Here is a 21,112-nt window from a genome sequence, read left to right as displayed (position 1 = left end):
TGGGGACAAATGCAGTCCTTATTGAAGAGAAATAAATCATCCTTAATCCTCTGCTGAAAGTGGACGCTGAATCAGAAAGAATGTTCTATTTTAATTGGCCGACATTGTTACTTGAAAATGGCGACCATCTGTAGCTTGTTGCTCATAAACAAAGGAAATTAAGTGTATCTCCATATGCAGCCAATTATTAAATACAATTTGCGGAGTGTCAAAGTAATGACCTGATCTCTGGCAAAAATTATTGCACTGACATTCTTTACTACGAAGGTTATATTATACTTTCATTACATCCATAGTACAACTTTGTAAATGTTTTTTTTCTTATGGCTTAGTGGCAAAGTGGATTAAAATATTACTGTTTCACCTCTGTGAGCTGGTTTGTAATTCAATCCAGACAGAAATTAGGTTTGTTCCTTTTTCCCTGTGGAATCCAGTGCATAGTTGATTGGGATATAAAGTCTTTCATTTCAGGCGCAGACCCAAAACTGAGAATCTTTCACCCCTTTGCTCAAAGGATTTGGCAGTATACTTTATTAGAACACTGTCCCCTGGACACATTTCAAATCTAACCATGTCAGGTGAAAAAAATATACTGTCTCCACAATTAAGGTAGTGATAATACCATTATCTTTTAACTACAGCCACCTTGACTTCAGAACTGAGGATGGAATCCAGCACAAACTGAAGAGAGAATGAATGTTTCCTTTCTCTGAAGGAAAAGTAAATTATTATATCTGAAGAGTTTTATCACAGTTCTGTGAAATGAGTTTGCTAAGTTTCAGTCCAGTTCTAAGTTGGCCTTTGTCCAGAGTAATACTCACATTTGGAATTAGTAAACACTTATATGAAAATAAAGATGGAACATTATATAGATATATCTGCTACACATTTTTTTGTTTATGTAAGCAAACTTTGTTTTTTGAGTTATTAAGAGTTATATGGCACAGTGGTAAAATTAAAATTTCTAACTATAGTAAGTTACCACTTTAACCTCACATTGATGTTTCCATAATTGTAGCTATAATTTAAGGCACTTGCAGGTGCAGAATAATCTATCTTGGTACACAGCCATGTTTTACAATTGCTAAAGCTTTCCTAGGAACCTTATAAACTCTCAGATTATTTTTAATGTAATAAGAGCTATCCTGAATATGCAATAATAATATTCTGCTAAACAAGACCCATGAGTAGAATCTATGCAGGTGCTTTTCTGTCAAGGATCAGCATGCACCCCTGGACAATGTTGAGCTAGCAAAGTAAAATCTATGCAGAAAAGACAACTAACTTAACCCTAACTGCAAATGGCTGATAAATGAACTGTGAGCAGGAAGGCCTACAATTTAATATATCTTTTAAAGAATACGTTCATTAACAGTCGGACAGAAGTCTAGTTGGTATCATATAATCATCTGTATCTTAAAGAAAAAGCTAAATGAAAGCATTTTGCGTGGATTGGGCAATGCAGAAGGCCAAACACTGCCCTGTGACCTCTGGAAGATAGACTGGAATGTACCTGCCACAGAGGATGAAGGAGTTTTTTTTGTAATAACTGCTAGTGAATGAGATTTAACTATCAAGTCAGTTCCCATTGGATGTAGGTCCACAGGATAAAAGTGCTCATAGCATCAGCACTAACTTGGAGTATACAAGAATAAAAGTATGCAGAATGGAAAATACCACTGAAGCAGTACAGAGTGTTCTTCAGAAACTGGAGTTGAGGCACATTCTGGGAGTGGAAGATTTGGATCACATCTGGTCAATGCTATTTTTGACCTCAGAGGGCATGGTGCCATCACAGAGTGCAGAGCAGATTAAGTTTATGATTATTCCCTGGTCATTGGTTTTAGCTTTAAAAATAGTTTTATGCTAGACAAGTAATGGTGGGTCTGTTTTCATATGTCACATCCATTTTCTGACTACTGCTTTATGCTTTGTGAAAACAATTCCTATAATTTGCATCACACGTCACACAATACATTTGAATAATTTGGTGAAATCAGGATCTGTGTGCGAGTCAGAAATTTTAACTGTGGGCCTGCGAAAAGGAGAATTGACTCTGCATATTAAAAAGTTAGGAACAAATAGATCTTGGTCAAGGTATGCAAAAGAGCAGGATTTTTTATTATATTGTATATCAGGTTAGCACTGATTCAGGTTAGAATTTATTTATTTAGAATTTCTTAGTTAAACCCTAATATTTCACAATTTGATTTGAAAACTTTGATCTGGGAGCAGGTGAGAAAGAGCAATATCTGGATAATGAATCACTTAAAAAATATTCTCTAGAATTTATCAATGATCATGGAATTAGAAAGTGGTTACAGTACAAAGAAATGCCATTAAGCCCATTTGTTCATGCTGGTTCTCTGCAAGAACAGGAGAAAGTGAGGTCTGCAGATGCTGGAGACCAAAGTCGAAACCCCACTGCTGGAACAGCACAGCAGGCCAGGCAGCACCCAGGGAACAGGAGACTCGACGCCCCGGGCACAGGCCCCTCCTCATTCATCATGGAATTAGAAAGTGGTTACAGTACAAAGAAATGCCATTAAGCCCATTTGTTCATGCTGGTTCTCTGCAAGAACACTTTTGTTGAAACACAAACAAATTCATCTGGTTTTTTTACTCTTCCAACAATGAGAACTATTTCTCTCTACCTACCCTGTGGACACTTCTATCAAATTCCCTCTCAATATTCTCCTTTTTACACTAGGTTGTTCAACCTATTCATGAAAATTAAGTTCTTCATTTCTTGAATCATTTTCGTCAGATTTTTCTGCATCCTCTTTAAAACCATCTATTCTAAAGTGATCTATAGAATTGAAATACAAAAAAAAGACATAACTGAACAGAACATTCAGTGCGCATTACTACAAAAGTAATCGCTATTGGTTCTGTTCTGTGGTCAGTAACTCATTAACGCAGTGACAGTGACACTTAGTCTAAATATGTTTGCTGAATTGTTGATATTCATTGCCCAGTTTTGTAACATAAATATCAGTATGAAATAAGATATTTTAAAACCAGTGAAAGTTACTAAAATATAAACCTTTATCTACATACATGTCCTTGATCATCCAACTCATTGTTTGTAAGTTTGAGTTTATCAAAGCTGATGACTTGTCGCATCCATGTGTCACCAGAAGCGAGAGAATCTGGATGTATGTAGACCCGAGGAGGCACTGGTGAATCCGCATTTCCAGCCACCATCCACTTTGAACTGTGATAAACATATCTGCATTTAGGAAGGAAACAAACAACAAAATCAGGAAATTGAATCCAGAATAGCTTGCTCCCATTTGTCTTTGGAATTACTGGAGTGGAATGGAAACTAAAACAAAGTAATAAAATCTCACTTATGAGTATGACTGTTGATGACTTGATTGTGAGTATAAGCTTAAAACTATATTTGAATGTGGAAAAATTATTATTTACAGAGATTATAAATGTATGTAATTTACATGTAGTAGTCTGTTTGGCCACAGAAAATTCTGATAGTCATCTTTTTACTGCCATAAATGTAAGAACTCAAGCAGGATTTGCTATGTCTATTTCAGTAGATACAGTAGTAAAATAAAAGACTGTGACATTGCCACACTAGCTACTTGTCCTGTTGCTTGCACTTGTCTTTTTTTTTAAACTTAGGCCGTCTTGCTTATCTGCACTTCTATTCAAACAATGCATAATGATTGAACATAATGACTGGTTGAATTTCAAAAGAACCATGGCACATCCATTTGTCCTATTTTGCAATGTGCAGGAAAACAGGCTTGTATTTTTGTAAGCTGTGGTGCTCAACATAGAGTAAGTCACCTTTTCTAAAAGAGCAGTAAATTACCATTAAAGGGTAGGTTGTTTCATTTTTTTAATGATACACTGAAAGAAGTTGTAAAAGTACACTTTGGGAGAGATTTTTTCCAAGAGGGCTATTTTTAAGGCTTTCTCAATGACGATTTTGCCGAATGTGGGACAATAAAGGCAAAGCGACATTTATTAGTACCAAATCTGTCACCCGGTGATTAAACTTGTGGAACAAGATGTGGGGTTGGCAATATACAAATTCTCAGGAAACGTCATTCCTGAGAATGCCAAGGAGAAAATGTGAAAAATATTCTGTAACATAAAAAGAATTGCAACCATATCTGTAGTCATCCGAACATGCAAATACTTGTTCTTCAGCTCAGAAACATGATTCCAACATGAACTTTATACTTTTATAGATAGAACATAGAGAACATTTATTCCTTCTTCCAACACAACTTCAAACAACTTAAGGCATTATTGCAATAAATACTAAACTATGTTGTACAAGATAGTTCACCATTAAGCTTGAACAGAGTCAAGACAGTAACACCATTAAGTAGTAACAACATTAGGCTTCAGAACAATCTAGACAAGTTGAATGTATAGAGTCATAGAGTCATTCAGCACAGAAACAGACCCTTTGGTTCAGCCAGTCCATGACAAATATAATCCCAAACTAAACTAGTCCCATCGGCCTACTCCTGGTCTATATCCTTCCAAACCTTTCCTATTCATGTATCTATCCAAATGTCTTAAATCTTGTAATTGGAACTGCATCCACCACTTTCGCAGGAAGCTCATTCCACCTGTGAACCACCCTCTGTGTAAAACATTTGCCTCTTACGGCTTTTTAAAATCTCTCTCCTCTCACCTTAAAAATGTGTTCCTAGACTTGAAACACCGCCCCCCCCCATCCTAGGAGAAAGCTGAAAAATGTGTTGCTGGAAAAGCGCAGCAGGTCAGGCAGCACCCAACAAGCAGGAGAATCGACGTTTCGGGTTTATGCCTGAAACGTTGATTCTCCTGCTCCTTGGATGCTGCCTGACCTGCTGCGCTTTTCCAGCAACACATTTTTCAGCTCTGATCTCCAGCATCTACAGTCCTCACTTTCTCCATCCTAGGAAAAAGACAACTACCATTAACTCTATCTATACCTCTCACTATTTTACAAACTTCTATCAGATCGCCTCTCAACCTCCTATGCACCATTGAAAAAAGCATTATAACTTAAACATTCCATACCTGAAAACATCTTAGTAAATCCCAAAATAAACTTAGTAAAATCCAAATAAACAATAGATGTTTGTCATCATCAATCTTTTTTGGTAATTTCCTCAAAAAACTCAGTCAAGTTTGTGAGATACAGTTTTCCTCACACAAAAACCATGCTATCCCTCATCAATTTTCACCTCTCTAAATGTCCATAATTCCTATCATTGGGAAAATATATGGCAGATGCAGTATAACATAGGCAAGTGTGAATCTAAACATTTCAACATTAAAAAACGGAAAAGCAGAGAATTATTTCAATGGTGATTTTTTGGAAATCTGAATTTACAAAGGGATCTAGGTGTCCTTGTACATTAGTCAATGAAAGCAAACAGGCAGGTGCAGCAAGCAGTTAAGGCGCCAAATGATATGTTGGTCTTCATTGCAAGAGAATTTGAGACAAAAAGTAGGGATACCTTACTGCAGTTTTAGAGGGCTTGAGTGAAACTACACCTGGAGTATTGTGTGCAGTGTTGGCCTACCTACCTAAGACAGGATGTACTTGCCATTGAGAGAGTGCAATGAAGTTTCACAAAGCTGATTCTGGGTTTGGAGGACTGTTGTATGAGGAGATACTGATTTGACTGAGCCAGTATTTACCAGAGATCAGAAGATTGAGAGGGGATCTGATTGAAACATACCAACATTTTAATAAGGCCAAGCAGACTTTACGCAGGGAGGCTGTTTCTCCTGTTTGGGGAGTCTAGTACCAGGGTCACAGACTCAGGGTATAGGGCAGACCATCTAAGGCCAAACTAAGGAAACGTTTCCTTTCTCATATTGACTTTCCAAACACAGACAGGACCTGCCATTACATTCAGGGCTTGGATGGTGAGGAATTTATTAAATGTGTTCAAAAAATTTTCTTTATCAATATGTAGATGTATCTACCAGAGAAGGAGCAAAGCTTGACCTTCTCTTGGGAACTAAGGCAAGGCAAGTGAATGAAGTGTTAATAGTGGAGCACATTGGGACAAGTGATCATAATTTTATTAGTTTTAAAATAGTTATGGAAAATGATAGACCTTGTACAAAAGTTCAAGTTCTTACTTGGAGGAAGGCAAATTTTGACAGTATGACAGAACCTTCCAAAGTTAATTGGGGCAATCCAGTTCACAAGTAAAGGAATAACTGGCATGTGGAAGGCTTTCAAAAGTGAGATAACAAAAGTTCAGACTTATTATCTTCATGTTATAGTAAAGGGTAAGGTTGATAAGAGTGGGGAACAATGGATGAATAAAGATATTGAGGCTCTGGTCAAAAATAAGGAGATATATGTTATAGGTATAAGACAACTGGGATCAAGTGAACCTCTGGAAGAGTATAAGGTATGTAGGGATATTCTTAAGAGGGAAATCTGGAGGGGAAGAAGGGAATATGAGATAACCTTGGCAGATAAGGTTAAGGATAAACCAAAGGGAATCTATAGGTACATGAGCAAAAGAGCACCAGGGACCCTTAAAAATCAACAAGGTTGTCTATGTGTGAACCCACGGGAGATGGGAGAGATCTTGAACGAATACTTCATATCAGTTTTTACTGTGGAGAAAGACATGGAGACGAGGCAACTTGGGGAAATAAATATTCATGTCTTGAAAACAGTCCACATTACAAAAGAGGAAGTGCTAGAGGTCTTAAAAAACATAATGGTGGATAAATCTCCTGAACCTGATCAAATGTATCTCAAGACATTGTGGGAAGTTATGGAAAAAATTGTGGGGCCCCTAGCAGAGTATTTGTATCATGCTGGAGGACTGGACGATAGCTAATCTTGTCCCTCTATTTAAGAAAGGCTGTAAGGAAAAGTCGGAGATCCACAGATCAGTGAGTCTGTCATCAGTGGTGGGTAGGTTGTTGAAGGGGATTCTGAGAGATAGGATTCATATGTATTTGGAGAGGCAAGGGCTGATTAGGGATAGTCAGCATAACTTTGTATGCGGGGAATCATTTATCACAAACTTGTTCAAGACTTTTGAGGACATAACCAAAAAGATTGATGAGGGCAGAGTGGCAGACGTTGTCCACATAGACTTTAGTAAAGTCTTTGATGAGGCTTCACATGGTAGACAGATTACTAAAGTTAGATCACATGGGATTTGGGGAGAGCTTATCAATTGGATACAAAATTGGCTGGATGATAGGGGACAAAGAATGGTGGCAGAGGGTTATTTTTCTGACTGGAGGCTTGTGACCAGCGATGTTCCACAGAGACTGGTGCTAGGTCCAGTGTTTTGTTATTTAAATGATTTTAGCAGACAAGGTTAGCAAGTTTGACGACAACACCAAAATTGATAATATAGTCGAGAGTGAAGAAGGTTATTTAAGATTACAAAAGGATCTTGATCAACTGGGCCAATAGGCTGAGGAGTGGCAGATGGAGTTTAATTTGGATAAATGCAACATATTGTATTTTGGTAAAACAAACAAGGGCAGGATTTATACAGTTAATTGCAGGGTCCTGGCAAATGTTATAGAACAGAGAGACCTCGGGGTTCAGGTACATAATTCATTGAAAATTGCATCACAGGTAGACAGGTTGGTTAAGAAGGAGCAAATTAGTGCAGATGCTGGAATCTGTACTGAAAACAAAAAATGCTGGAGATCACAGCGGGTCAGGCAACATCCGTGAAAACAGAGTAAACTAACATTGAGTCTAGAAGACTCTTCAGCAGAGCTGATGTGAAGTGTGGAGGGGGGCTGCATTTATGCAATAGTTGGGGGTGGGGGGGTGGGGGGTGGGGAGTGGTGGAGTGCTACAGGAGAGTCTGCTGATAGTGCAGATTAACTGATCGGAATGTGAGAACGGCAGAACCGTGGTGTGCCTAACTGCCAAACTGGAAAGAACAGATGGTCCCGCTGGGGGAGAATGCAATAAGTAAAACTAAATGAAAGGGAAAAAAATGGGACTAAGTATACAATTTGGAGATGTTGAACTCAATATTAAGTCGAGAAGGCTGTAAAGTGCCTAGTCTAAAGATGAGATGTTGTTCCTCTAGTTAAGAACGTGTTTAGCACACTTGCCTCCATTGCTTGGCTTAGACCATGGAGTATGGGAGTTGGGACACATTGTTGAGGTTGTACTTTTAGAGTTTTGATCACCCTGCTATACAAAGGATATTATTAAATTAGAGCGGGTTCAGAGAAGATTTACCAGGATGTTGCCAGGATTAGGGGGTTTGAGTTATTAGGAAAGGCGGATAAGCTGGGGCGGTTTTCATTAGAGCATAGGAGATTGAGGGGTGACCTTATAGAGGTTTGTACAGTCATAAGGGACATAGATAAGGTGAATAGCCAGGGTCTTTTCCTTAGGATGAGGGAGTTAAAATAGTGGGCATACTTTTAAGGAGAGGAGAAAAAAAATTAAAAAGGGACCTGAGGGGTACCGTTTCACACAGAGGGTAGTTTGCATGTAGAATGAACTGCCGGAAGAAGTGGTTATTGCAGTTACAATACTTAAAAAATATTTGGGCAGGTTTAGAGAGATGTGGAGAAAGTAAGGACTGCAGATGCTGGAGATCAGAGTCAAGAGTGTGGTGTTGGAAAAGCACAGCAGGTCAAGCAGCATCTAAGGAGCAGGAGAATCGACGTTTCGGGCAAGAGCCCTTTATCAGGAATGGATGAAGGGCTCTTGCCCGAATCGTCGATTCTCCTGCTCCTCGGATGCTGCCTGACTTGCTGTGCTGTTCCAGCACCACACTCTTGACTTAGCAGGATATGAGCCAAAGGCAGGCAAGTGGGACTAGTTTGGGAAACTTGGTCAGCACGGATGGGTTGGATTGAAGGGTCTGTTTTCATACTGTATGACTCTGAGTCTGTGACACTCAGAATGTTGCCACCACAGAGGGCTGTGAAGGCCGAATTACTGAATATATTCAAGAAAAAAAAGAAAGAAATGTTTAGATGGTGAAGGCATCAAGGAGTCCAAAGAGAAAGCAGATACACAGCATTTAAATTGAGGAACAGCCATGATCGTATTGAATGGTGGAGCAGGTTCAAAGGACAAAATGGTGTACTCGTGAGCCTAGTTTTGTTGCTTCTATGTTTGCATGCTACAGTATAGCATAGGCAAGCAACTGGTATGGAGTAAAAACTGTGGATGCTCTAAATCAGAAACAAAAACTAAAGTAGATGTAAAAGTTCAACAGGTCTGGCAACATTTGTAAAGAGAAATTAGAGTTCTTAATTTTCTTCACAGATACTGCCAGACCTGCTGAACTGGCATAGATTGCTTTTTTGGATCATCAGGCAATTGTTAAGATCTTCCTGAATGTGTTTTCGCTTTCAAATCAAGATGACACACAACACCAAGAAGGGACCAGAGCAGATAAAGAACAATTTATAGATTAGTGGTGCTGGAAGAGCACAGCAGTTCAGGAAGCATCCAAGGAGCAGCGAAATCGACATTTCGGGCAAAAGCCCTTCATCAGGAAGATAAAGAACAAGCCATGCTGACACCATTCTCCCATTATAAAGACATGACTCCTTGAGCCATGGAGAGGATCAGCAAAATAAATTTTGGAGATATGGAATTATTGTCTGCAAAGAACTCATCATTTATTATTTTCTTCACTTTAATAGTATTCACAAGCGCAATGAATTCTATCGAGTGCTTAATGGAGGAAAAGGTATAACGTTTTTTTTGTTGGAGTATAAATCAAAAATAAATTGACACTGAGCCAAAAATTAGGAAGAGTCACTTAGAAAATAGAATTCAAGAGGACTATTAAAGGATAAAGGAAAGATATGGAGAGATTAATGAGAGGAATTCAAAAGCTTATGGACTGGACAACCAATGACAAATCCAATATTGGTAGGGGGAAGGAAGTGGAACAGAAGTAGAATTTGAGGAGTAGAGAATTTTTATTGCATTAAAGAGCTGGATGAGTTTACAGGATTGGGAGGGGTAAGATCATTGAAAATCTTGAAGATAAACATAAGAATTTTAAAGTTCATGATTAATGCCGAAAATTCCTGTCATTCACTTGACAGTAAATTGGGCGGTGGCATCGCCTCAGTCTATCTGAGCTCATTTGCAGAATGGGAGGGTTCTAAGTAAGGTCTTGAATCATAGTTACAAAGGGCAGTCCTGGCTTTCCAAACGACATCTGTACATTCTTGAAAGCTTGCAAGTAAGGTCAGCATTGTAGACTGTTGTAAAACAAAAATCTCACGGCCGATAAATCCAAGTAAGATTGACATGGTCTGTAAAGATACGCTTTTCGGTATTAACACAACTCCATGCTAATGCTGAATATTTTTCATTATGAATTAATTGTCCTTATCCAGTCATGAAGCAATATGGAGAAAATTAATATTGTATCCAATCCTTCAGGTTGTTGAATGTAATTTGTATTGCAATTGTCAATACTTCAGGAAAGTTTTACTTTCTAAGTTGACAACTTCAATAAAATAAAACAAAAGCACCAGGGGTAAAACTGAGAGAACTTCAAATGCAAATGTAAATAAATTCTCACTCCCAAAGAAAGCTATTCTTTCAACATTAACAAAAATACTAGGTGCCTTGCTCTATCATTTAAAAAATTATCAGTCAGGTAGATAGATACCCATGCTATTCAGGAAAGATATAACCTGGAGCAGTATCATGTCCACTGCAGTAACATTCAGAGTGGGACTTCAGCTGAATATTTTCTGATTTATGTGCTGACAGTGCTGATCCATTTCAATGCAAAAATTCTGAGTCAGAAAATGTAGTGCAAAATTAATCAGGTACACGATGGCATGCCCACTGTTACAATTTGCATATGCTATAAGCACTCAACGGATGCTTGTAAAATTGGACCTGTACTGTAAACTCATTATGTCACTAAAAGTGTTCATGGGTCCTTGAGTTTAAATTATTTAAAAAATGCTGCTTCCCACATATTATATATATATTTCTATTTTATTTCACGTGAAGAAGAGCACTCCACATTTCTGTTGACCTTCAGGTATAGAACAATACTGAGGTTTCAGTCAAAAAATATAAATAGGATTGAATTGAATTAGCTTTATTGTCAGAATAAACTCAAATAAGTACAATGAAAAGTTTATAAGTCGCCACTTACAGCACCAACTCTCTAGATGAAAGTCAGAGTCATTAACATCCATTGCAAATTATAGGAAACCATATGTACATCATAATAAGCCAATCTAATATTAGCTACATAAAGTAGGTTAAACTAATGAAAAAAAATTGAGAAATTATGGTAGATTGTAAATCTTTATCGTAAATGATACTTCATTTGGACTATTACAGTGTATTATTCAATGATTATTCACATGTTAAACATGTTTTAGTTTGAGAATTATTTGGAAACATCTTCAAGGAACAAACAATGAAAATCAACCTTAAACAATTTGAAATGCCTCATTAAGATACTTGCAACTTAATTTAACTTATAAAGTATTCCTGTTGTAGGTCTCCATCCAATGTACACCTTCTCTCGTAAATAGTGGGTATTTACATTATTAAATTATAACAGAATAAACAGGTTAAAACCCATCTTTTGGGACTAAAATTAAATATATCCATACAGTAAAACTGTAGTGACCCAACCACTGTGGAACATACCGGTATCTCTTGTTGTCAACAGGAATGATATCCATTGCTATATAGTATTGCTGATGAGGATCCAGCCCTGTGATTTTCACTCTAATTGCTGGGAACATTCGCCTGTGAATACAATCAACCATATGCTCCAGTTATAATGAGTTCATTAATAGGTTTTATGTTTCCCCTTTTACTCCATTCTCCACAAGCCATAATCATTCATTGAGGCTGTGTTTATCGACAACACCATGGCTAGATGGAGCAATGAACACACATATTCGGAAACACAATGCTGCAGTATGCTGTTGTCTAAGAAGTAATCTAATTCAGTCTTGCTTCAACCAAAAAACTTCCTACACAACACCGCACATAAGCCTCAGGCATAACATCGTTCAATATGTGTAGGGAATTATGTAAGAGAGATTGATTTATCCAAGTCTGTTTATGCTCCTCGTTCTTGAGGATCAATCAAGTTCCTATTGAGTGAAACTTCATTTCACTTAATGATATTTTCTTGTCAGATGTGATAAGCAAACAATTTTTGAGTTTTTTTTACTAATGAGATCGGTCATCTTGATAGTGAAGTATGCAGCAGATTCCAACCAGGAGAAATTGTGTGTTTATGTATGTTTGAACTGTATACATGCAGGTGGATCCCATTGGCCATTTTTAACAGAGATGCCCTATTGCTTGAGGTAAGAACATACACCCCATTCCCTGACTGGGAGTATAAACAGGTTACTATTGGGCACAGCAGAGTGCTGAAGAGTGGTCTATAAATTGATTTCTTCTACAGTTTCCCTTCTTTGCTTCAGGCTTGCATGTCCTGCTGTGAGAAAAGTGCCATTTTTTAAATATATAAGCTATGTTCCCCTCTTCCCCTATTCAATACTGAGAAATGTTCTCAGGCAATGAAGAAACATTTTTAGTATCCCTCACCACATCCTTAAATCTCAAAGCATGGGAATTTCTTTGGATGCTGGCTCATCCTCCAGTTTATAGCTGTGTTATAGGGTTTGGCTATTAGCCAAGCCTGAGGCAAAACATTCAGGATGAAATCGAATTTGCACACTATAACCATATACTGCTTTGGTCACTAGTATTTATCAAAACTCAGAACCATCTGAAGATTTTAGTTTATTGAACAATTCTAGGTCTGTTCCATATTCATAGTGTAATTTGAAATTCTATGACACTGAACCAAAATAGGGGACTGTCAGCTATACCAACTATTTCTAAGGAAAATCAATCAGTCCATTTCAAAACGTAAACTTACCTTCTGAACATTTTGTTTTGATTTGCCCTGAGCTGACACAAGGGACATTCTGAACTATTGGAAAACTGAAAATGTGCGCTGTGTTTTAACATGTATCCATTTTGTTACCCCCATTTGACCTTTATAAATTAGAACATAATCAACAACATAAACACATTATATCCTGGATGAAGTAATCTCTATTTGACGACAGATCTTGGGAGAGAAAACGAATAGGGCGCAAATTAGAAATAAAACAGCAAAAGTGAAAAGCAAATTTTAATTTACTCCAGTGCATTCAATAGGAAAATCAAACTTATTTAGAATTTCTTCATATTTGGTAATAGTCAGTTTCTGTGCCTGAGAAAGAGAAACTTGTTTCCACATAATTGAAAGTCGGTGAGTCCAAGAAGGGTTAATTCCTGCTTGAACTTGATTTGCAAGCTGCCCATTCTTGTACACATTCAAATTCACTTTCAAAGGGTTCTTGAGTACCAGTCATTTTACATATGGCTTGTGGAGCACAGAATAAGTGGTGACATGTATGCATAATGCAAGAGAGCTGTGTGCTTAGAATTCATTGCAATGAAATATAATGCCAGTTTGCATTTTCGCCTTTGCCCTCACGCAAAAGAATTTCAACAAGGGAATAACTGAAAGTGAAATTGTATGGCAGAAAGTGTTTAGAGAAGGGAATTAAAGGACTATTTTTATTAACATTGACTGCCTCAGGGATTTCCTTCCTCTTTAAACTTTTCAATGTTATACACTTAAATTTAGTTCCAAATGAAATCAATGCAGGGCAAGGTTCTGAAAACCATTCCTTGAAATGGTCAGATATCTGTATGGTTATTTCTCAATACTTTTTCAATTATATGTTCAAGGATTCATTTGAAATATTTTCAAAGTAATGCCCTGTTCACACTTATTACTTGAAAAATGTCAACTGTTTCGTTAGGTTTATGCATAACCGAGGGAAGCGAAGACCTAATAGCATTATCACTAGACTATTAATCAGGTTCTGGATCAGTGGTGCTGGAAGAGCACAGCAGTTCAGGCAGGTTACCAATTAATATTCTGGGGACCCAGGTCTGAAACCTGCAATGGCAGCTGGTGGAATTTTAATTCAATAAAATCTGGAATTAAGAGTCTAATGTGGACCACGAATCCATTGTTGATTGTTGAAAAATCGCATCTGGTTCATTAAAGTCCTTTAGGGAAGGAAACTACCATCCTTACATTGTCTGGCCTACAAATGACTCCAGACAGCCAGCAAAATGGTTGACTCTTACTACCCTTTAGGTAATTAAGGATTGGCAATAAATGCTGGCCCAGCCAGTATCCCATGATGCCCTTATCCCATGAATGAATAAACAAAAGGAAGGCATAATTTTGTCTTGGAGCAACACTACAAGGTTATCAAATAGAAGGCTTGATCAGTCTTGTGTCAGTAATCCCTGTAATCCCTATTTATTCCTAATTACATTTTAGCAAACTGGTTAGTGCAGTAAAATTAGAGACCAAGTCAATTCAAAGTTCCCTGGTACTTTTCCTAGCAGCTGGATAAAAAGACTTCCGTCAACAGTGGTCTGGGTGCTGTGATGCAGTGGACCTCTGGAGGAGGTCAAGACAGATCATCCACCTGGCATTCTAGCTTTATCTTTTACACCATTGTGCTGGGCTCTTCCATCATTGAGATTGTGGATAATTGTGGAGTCTCCTCCTCTGGTGAGTTGTTTAATTGTTCAACGCCATTCGCAACTGGATGTGGCAAGTTTATGGGACTTGGTCTAATCCGTTGGATGTAAAAATCAATTAGCCTTGTCTATCACTTCTACTTTATATTGTTTTGCATGCACATGTTTGTAAGTATGCCTGGTACTGCTTCTGGAATGGCCTCCAGTATTCTTCATTGAACCAGGGTTGATTCCCTGGCTTGAAGGTAATGATTGAATTGGGGAGGAGTGTATGGCTGGCCATGAGATTGCTGATTGTGCTAGAGTTCAATTCTGCTGCTGTTACTCTACACAGCCTCATGGATTCCTCTTGAATTGCTAGATTTGTCAAAGCCTGTCCCATTTACCATGGTGATAGTGCTGCTCTACATAATGGAGGATATCCTCAGTGTGCAGGCAGGACTTTATTTTCATAATGACTATGTGGTTATACTCTTACTGATGCTGTCCCAGACAGATGCATGAGGTGAAGTATATATTTCTCTCTTGTTTGTTGCCTCACTACCTGCCAGACCTGGTCTAGCAGCTATGTCCTTTAGGACCTAGGCAATTTGATCAGTAGTATTGCTGCTGAGCCATTGTTGGTGGTGGACATTGTGTATATTTTGCATCCTTGCTAGCTTCAGTGCTTCCTTCAACTGTTGTTCATAGTGCCTTGAAAGTGGAGTCGCAGGTAGATAGATAGTGAAGAAGGCGTTTGGTATGCTTTCCTTTATTGGTCAGAGTATTGAGTACAGGAGTTGGCAGGTCATGTTGCGGCTGTACAGGACATTGGTTAGGCCACTGTTGGAATCTTGCGTGCAATTCTGGTCTCTTTCCTATCGGAAAGATGTTGTGAAACTTGAAAGGGTTCAGAAAAGATTTACAAGGATGTTGCTATGGAATGAGCTGCCAGAGGATGTGGTGGAGGCTGGTACAATTGCAACATTTAAGAGGCATTTGGATGGGTATATGAATAGGAAGGATTTGGAGGGATATGGGCCGGGTGCTGGCAGGCGAGACTAGATTGGGTTGGGATATCTGGTCAGCATGGACGGGTTGGACCGAGCGGTCTGTTTCCATGCTGTACATCTCTATGACTTTATGGAGGAGTACTGATTCCTCTGAGCAGTGCTGAGGGAGGATGGTATGTAGCAATCAGCAAGAGGTTTCCTTGCCCATAGTTAACCTGAAGCAATGAGATTTCATGAGATCCATAGATAATGTTGAGGACTCCAAAGGCAACTTCCTCCTGACCACATACCACTACAATTCTGTGATGTGATTATGTCAGGCTGTTGCTTGTGTAGGCTGAGATAGCTCTCCCAATTTTGGCACTAGCCCTCAGATGTTAGCGAGATGTACTTTGCAATGTTGATAGTGTAACTCCTGCCATTGTTATTTCTGGTGCCTCGCTCAATGCCAGGTGGATTTTCTGGTTTCATTTCCTTTTTGACATTTTCTAGCAATTGTTACAACCGAATAGCTTGCTCAGAAATTTCAGAGAGCAGTTAAGAGTCAAACACATCGCTGTGGATCTGTAGGCTCAACCAGGAAACAATGGGTTCTTCCTTCCCTAAAGAACATTCATGAATGAGATTTGTTTTCTGATGATTCACAATGTTGACATGGTCAAGATTAGACTCTTTATTGCAATTTTTTAAAAAAATTCAATTTCCACCATTAACCATGGTAGGATTCAAACTTGGACCTCCAGAACATTACCTACATCCCTGGATTAGTATTACTACCTTTAGACGATCACCTCCCCCATTGTCTTGATGCATAAGCAGAATGCTCTATATGAACTGGGTTAATCCTTTAAAGTTTTCTGATGAAGGGAAGTAACACTTTGTGAAAAGAGCAATAATTGGGAGATTTATAGAATGAACCAATAAAAGAAATAGACACTACCTAGCTCCAGATTTCCACATTACTCCTGGCTGGTATTACTCTTGCAGAACCTACTAGAAAATCGAAGGCATCCAGTTGTGCTTTGGTCCCAGCTAATTTCTTGATTGTCTAACCAGCCTTGTAAAAGTTACAACCTCCACCTGCCTTTCACCAGAGAACTCATGTCAGGGAGTGGTATGTAAATATTCTGTTGTGCTGGGGACTTATCTAACCTGCAAGTCCACAGTTCAATGGATTAGTAAGTGTTCATTCTGCGACTGAATGTCAGTTCTCCGAGTGAAACAAGGACGGCTTGATATGTATGTAAATAGTCCCAGCTGGGGGCGGTTGTCAATTCAGGCATGGAAAATAGCCTGAACATCCCAACGTTTTTTTGGTTTCCCAAAATCCGTTTGAAATGCTTATATAGGGGAGATGACAAGAGTGACGGGGGAGGACATCTTGAGCTGCCACCCAATGGAAAGCAGGGAAGCAAATCTTTCAGGTGCATGGGGCACACAGGTACAAAAGCATTATCTGATGTGACAGCGGTACACACAGGCCCTCTGCAAAAGAGGTCTGCTCCTGCAATCTGTGGTGCTATTAGTGTGAGTCAGCACTGGCAGGCACCATCCCTGTGCAACAGTCAGGATTACAGATTCTATATCCTTAAAGCAAAAGGCTTATGCCAAAGAAACAGCCTATACAGCTTAGATCAACATTTCTGTTAATAAATCATCTCCAAATATGTAAATATTGAGGGAAAAGGTTAAGTAAATTATTTAAACATTTTAATTCATGAGAACTGTGATTTGAATAGGTTCTTTTTCAATCCCTATATTCTAAGCCAGCTGTTGGCAGCTTCAAATTTCATGAATCCAAGTTTTGTTAATTCTTGGCGAGGTTGCAAGGTTTGCATGTAGAATGGGTCGGGAGAACCAAAGACGTTTCTTGAAAACTATATAATTTACCATGAATCCGAAACTTTGTAAACATAACAAAATGTGAAGCTTTTCAAATGTTCATATTTGATTAATTTTTCTAATCAAGGTACTCTTTTTTTGTCATGATAATGTTTTGTTACTCATGCCCTGCTCAACAGGCACCAGGGCCTTTAGCCAATCAGCCCGACAAGTCTTAATTTAATTAACTGTTAGCAAGTGATTCAATTGTATAATAGATTGCAACCCAACCTAATTCTATTGTCTTACTTCCCTGTCTCCAGACATGTGCATCAACATCTTACTGGATAGTTAATAAACATAATTATCTAACACCGGTGTGGGAGTGACTTGGAGCAACAACAATACATATTTAGCCCCTTTAACAACGTTCTAATCTAGTTTACAAGAAATTGGAGTTCAGCAACCAGAAATTATATGCATTAACCAAAACAAAGTCAAAAAGACAGGCTTCAAAGAATAAAGAACAAAGAAAATTACAGGAACAGGGTCTTCGGCCCTCCAAGCCTGTGTCGATCCAGATCCTCTATCTAAATTTGCCGCCTGTTTTAGAACATAGAACATCACAGCATAGTACATGTCCTTCGGCCCTCGATGTTGCGCCGACCTGTCATACTAATCTGAAGCACATCTAACCTACACTATTCCATGTACGTCCATATGCTTGTCCAATGACGACTTAAAAATATTTAAAGTTTTCTAAGGGTAACTATCCTTCTGCTCCCTGCCCATTCATGTATCTGTCTAGATACATCTTAAATGGCGCTATCGTTCCTACCCTCCCCACCTCCGCTGGCAATGAATTCCAGGCACCCACTGCCCTCTGCGTGGAGAACTTTCCACCCATATCTCCCCTAAATCTTCCCCCTCTCACTTTGAACTTGTGACCCCCAGTAATTGAGGGAGAAAGCTTTTTGCTATCTAGCCTATCTATACCTCTCATGATTTTGTATACCCAATCAGGCTTCCCCCACCTCACCAATCTCTGTCTTTCTAATGAAAATAATCCTAATTTATTCAACCCCTCTTCATAGCTAGCGCCCTCCATACCAGGCAACATCCTGGTGAACCTCTTCTGCACCCTCTCCAAAGCATCCACCTCCTTTTGGTAATGTGGTGACCAGAACAGTACACAGTATTCCAAATGTGGCCAAACCAAAGTCTTATACAAATGTCCTCTTCAAGGAGATTTTTGAAAGTGAAGAAATAGGTGGATAGGCAGAGTTTAGGGTCGTGTTTCCCAAACGTGTTCTCACTGTGACTCCATTTTGCGGTTTAAAAATAAATGTTGCAACTACTCAGTGAGCACAGAGAGAGCAGGGATATGTCAGAAATGGAGCACAGTTGTTATGAGTTGATAAGCGCACCTGCTTCAGAACGCATGACTCCAAAAATTCAGCTTGTGACCTCACTTGAAGTCCTGAACCCCACTCTAAGAAGCCATGGTTTAGAGAGTGAATTTCAAAGTGTAGGGATAAGATCAGTAAAGGCTTAGCGACTGAAATGGGATAGAGTGAGGATAGGGGTGAGTGGGAGAGAGGGAGGATACAAAGAATAGTTCAGGGTCAGAGTAACAAAGACTGTGTGTTGGAAGACTGATGACAAATGGGGAGGAAGAGACGAAAGTGAGAAAAACGCTTTTGAATCAATGCTGTATGGGTTGGAGAGCCGTTGGTGATAAAAAATTTTGAAAGACAGGATACAGCTCTGGAAAGACTAGATAAACCTATTATGAATGTCATTGCAATTGCAAAAAAAAAAGCTTGAAACAATACTACAGACTGAACTTTTTTTTAGAAACTGGTTTACATTTAAAATCATCAAAAGGCAATCTTGTCTCATACCTTCCAGCTTTGGTAATAATCATTTCAGTGCCAATGTCATGAAATCTTTTCCAAAGATCAACACATTGCAATTCCATCTGAATCTCATCCATGGAGGAGGTTGGAAGAGATGTGGTGGAGTTAGGAGTGAGTTCTGCAGGAGAGCTGTAGGAACAAGCAGTATGTTGGGTTGGACTCTCACCGTCTGCTCCTGGGCTGTGTTCCTGATCTGAGCTCAGCTGGGACTCTGCAAACACAATGCAGGAAATCTCATTCAACAATAGACTTAAAGGAAACTAAGCATATGAGAAGCATGTAGTCAAAATACAAAATTTTAGTAATTAGAAAAAGTTAATTAGTACCATGCAATGGAATAAAAGTTAACACTTTGCTTCATTATCAACCATGAAGACAGAAATTTAGATTGAGGATACTGGTAATCTAGTGCCTGTCAACGTTCCTCCACAAGGAATGTAAACCTTAGTTATCATTCTTTCCTTTTTGGTTTGAACTCTTCGTAACGATTATCACCTTTTTATTTAAGGGTCATGCTTATCACTTCACTTACCTTCAACCATCTTATCCGCCAAAGTCTAGAAGTCACTAAGCCCCATTGCCTTGTTACATTATCGCTATATTAAAATGCTTCTTTGAATGCACCTTCAGTCACCTCCCAAAATTCCCTTTATTCTTAGATACTTCTGACTCCCAAATATAAGTGCTTCGGTAGATATAACAAAGTTAAAAGGTATCAATAAGTGTGAGTTCTTCTTTAAAGCTTCTTTTTTGCCATATGACTTTTTTATTATTTATCTTCTTATTGAAAGCATCAGCATCTTACTATATTTTAGCAATGTATAACTGCTCATTAGGCAAATCACAGATTTAACTTCAGCCTTGCCGCATCATATTGATAAGGTGAAGATTGCATAGATGCTAATGACATCTCCACACATCACTAGCATGAGTAACCCCTGGGAATCATAATTATATTTTTTGTATTAAATATCAATTAGAAATGTTGTTGCTTAAGCTACGCCACAGCACCTTGAGAGTTCATACAGTGCAATTCCTTTTAACCTGCTAGTAATAAAAAAATTATTTGCAAAGTTGTCAAAACATGATTTGCAAAGAAGTGAATTAGTGACATTGGGATTTCATGATTAAAATCTAGGTCTACAAAGAGATGTGGTTAGGTCTGTTTTCTGTTCTCAGGTCTTTAAACAAAACCCTTATTAAGCTAGTTCTAGTGCAATATATGAAAAAAATTGGACAATCTAGATTCTAGTTCTGCACTTGTATGAATCTCAAAATAGTGAGCAAATTAACAACAAAATAAAAGTCTCTTCCCAAATGTTATACTTCACATAAATCACTTTCCCCACCCCATTCCCCAACTGTAAATATAACAGGCTTCATTTTGCTGATGATTGACATTGCCATTCTCTCTGCTGAGTACATATGATGACTTAAGCTTAATTTAACTGTTTATCTCGAGATAAATGCAAACATAAGTTGCAATCAGTTGAACAGCCATACGTAAAACTCATCACAGTTTTATCCAATGTAATTAATAATAAAGGCAGTGGCAACGTGAGAAGGAAACTTTTTTTTAATGCAGCAAGTGGTTAACATCAGGATTGTGGTGCAGGAAGAATTGCTTATTTACCCAAAGAGAAAAAAAATTGCAGGGCAAGAAATTTCCCTGGAGCTTCACAGGCTGAGGGGTGACCTTATAGAGGTTTACAAAATTATGAGGGGCATGGATAGGATAAATAGACAAAGTCTTTTCCCTGGAGTGGGGGAGTTCAGAACTAGAGGGCATAGGTTTAGGGTGAGGGGGG

The 21,112-nt window shown here is 38.5% G+C and overlaps 1 protein-coding gene across 1 annotated transcript in view; it reads right to left on the bottom strand.

Moving 5' to 3' along the window:
• The window catches only part of tbx15 (T-box transcription factor 15), a 101,605-nt gene that overhangs the window by 48,086 nt on the left and 32,407 nt on the right, over window positions 1–21,112 (bottom strand). Inside the window, exons 2-4 of the mRNA XM_043700961.1 lie at window positions 19,290–19,515; window positions 11,642–11,743; window positions 3,061–3,232 (exon numbers count right to left, since the gene is read on the bottom strand). Coding sequence (XP_043556896.1) covers window positions 3,061–3,232; window positions 11,642–11,743; window positions 19,290–19,515 — 500 coding nt within the window. The remainder of the gene's footprint in view (window positions 1–3,060; window positions 3,233–11,641; window positions 11,744–19,289; window positions 19,516–21,112) is intronic.

This window comes from Chiloscyllium plagiosum, chromosome 12 (genome assembly GCF_004010195.1).
Source record: "Chiloscyllium plagiosum isolate BGI_BamShark_2017 chromosome 12, ASM401019v2, whole genome shotgun sequence".
In the NCBI taxonomy this organism is placed as follows: domain Eukaryota; kingdom Metazoa; phylum Chordata; class Chondrichthyes; order Orectolobiformes; family Hemiscylliidae; genus Chiloscyllium; species Chiloscyllium plagiosum.
Note: the sequence above shows the minus strand (reverse complement) of the source record. Positions and strands in the feature narration are given on the sequence as shown.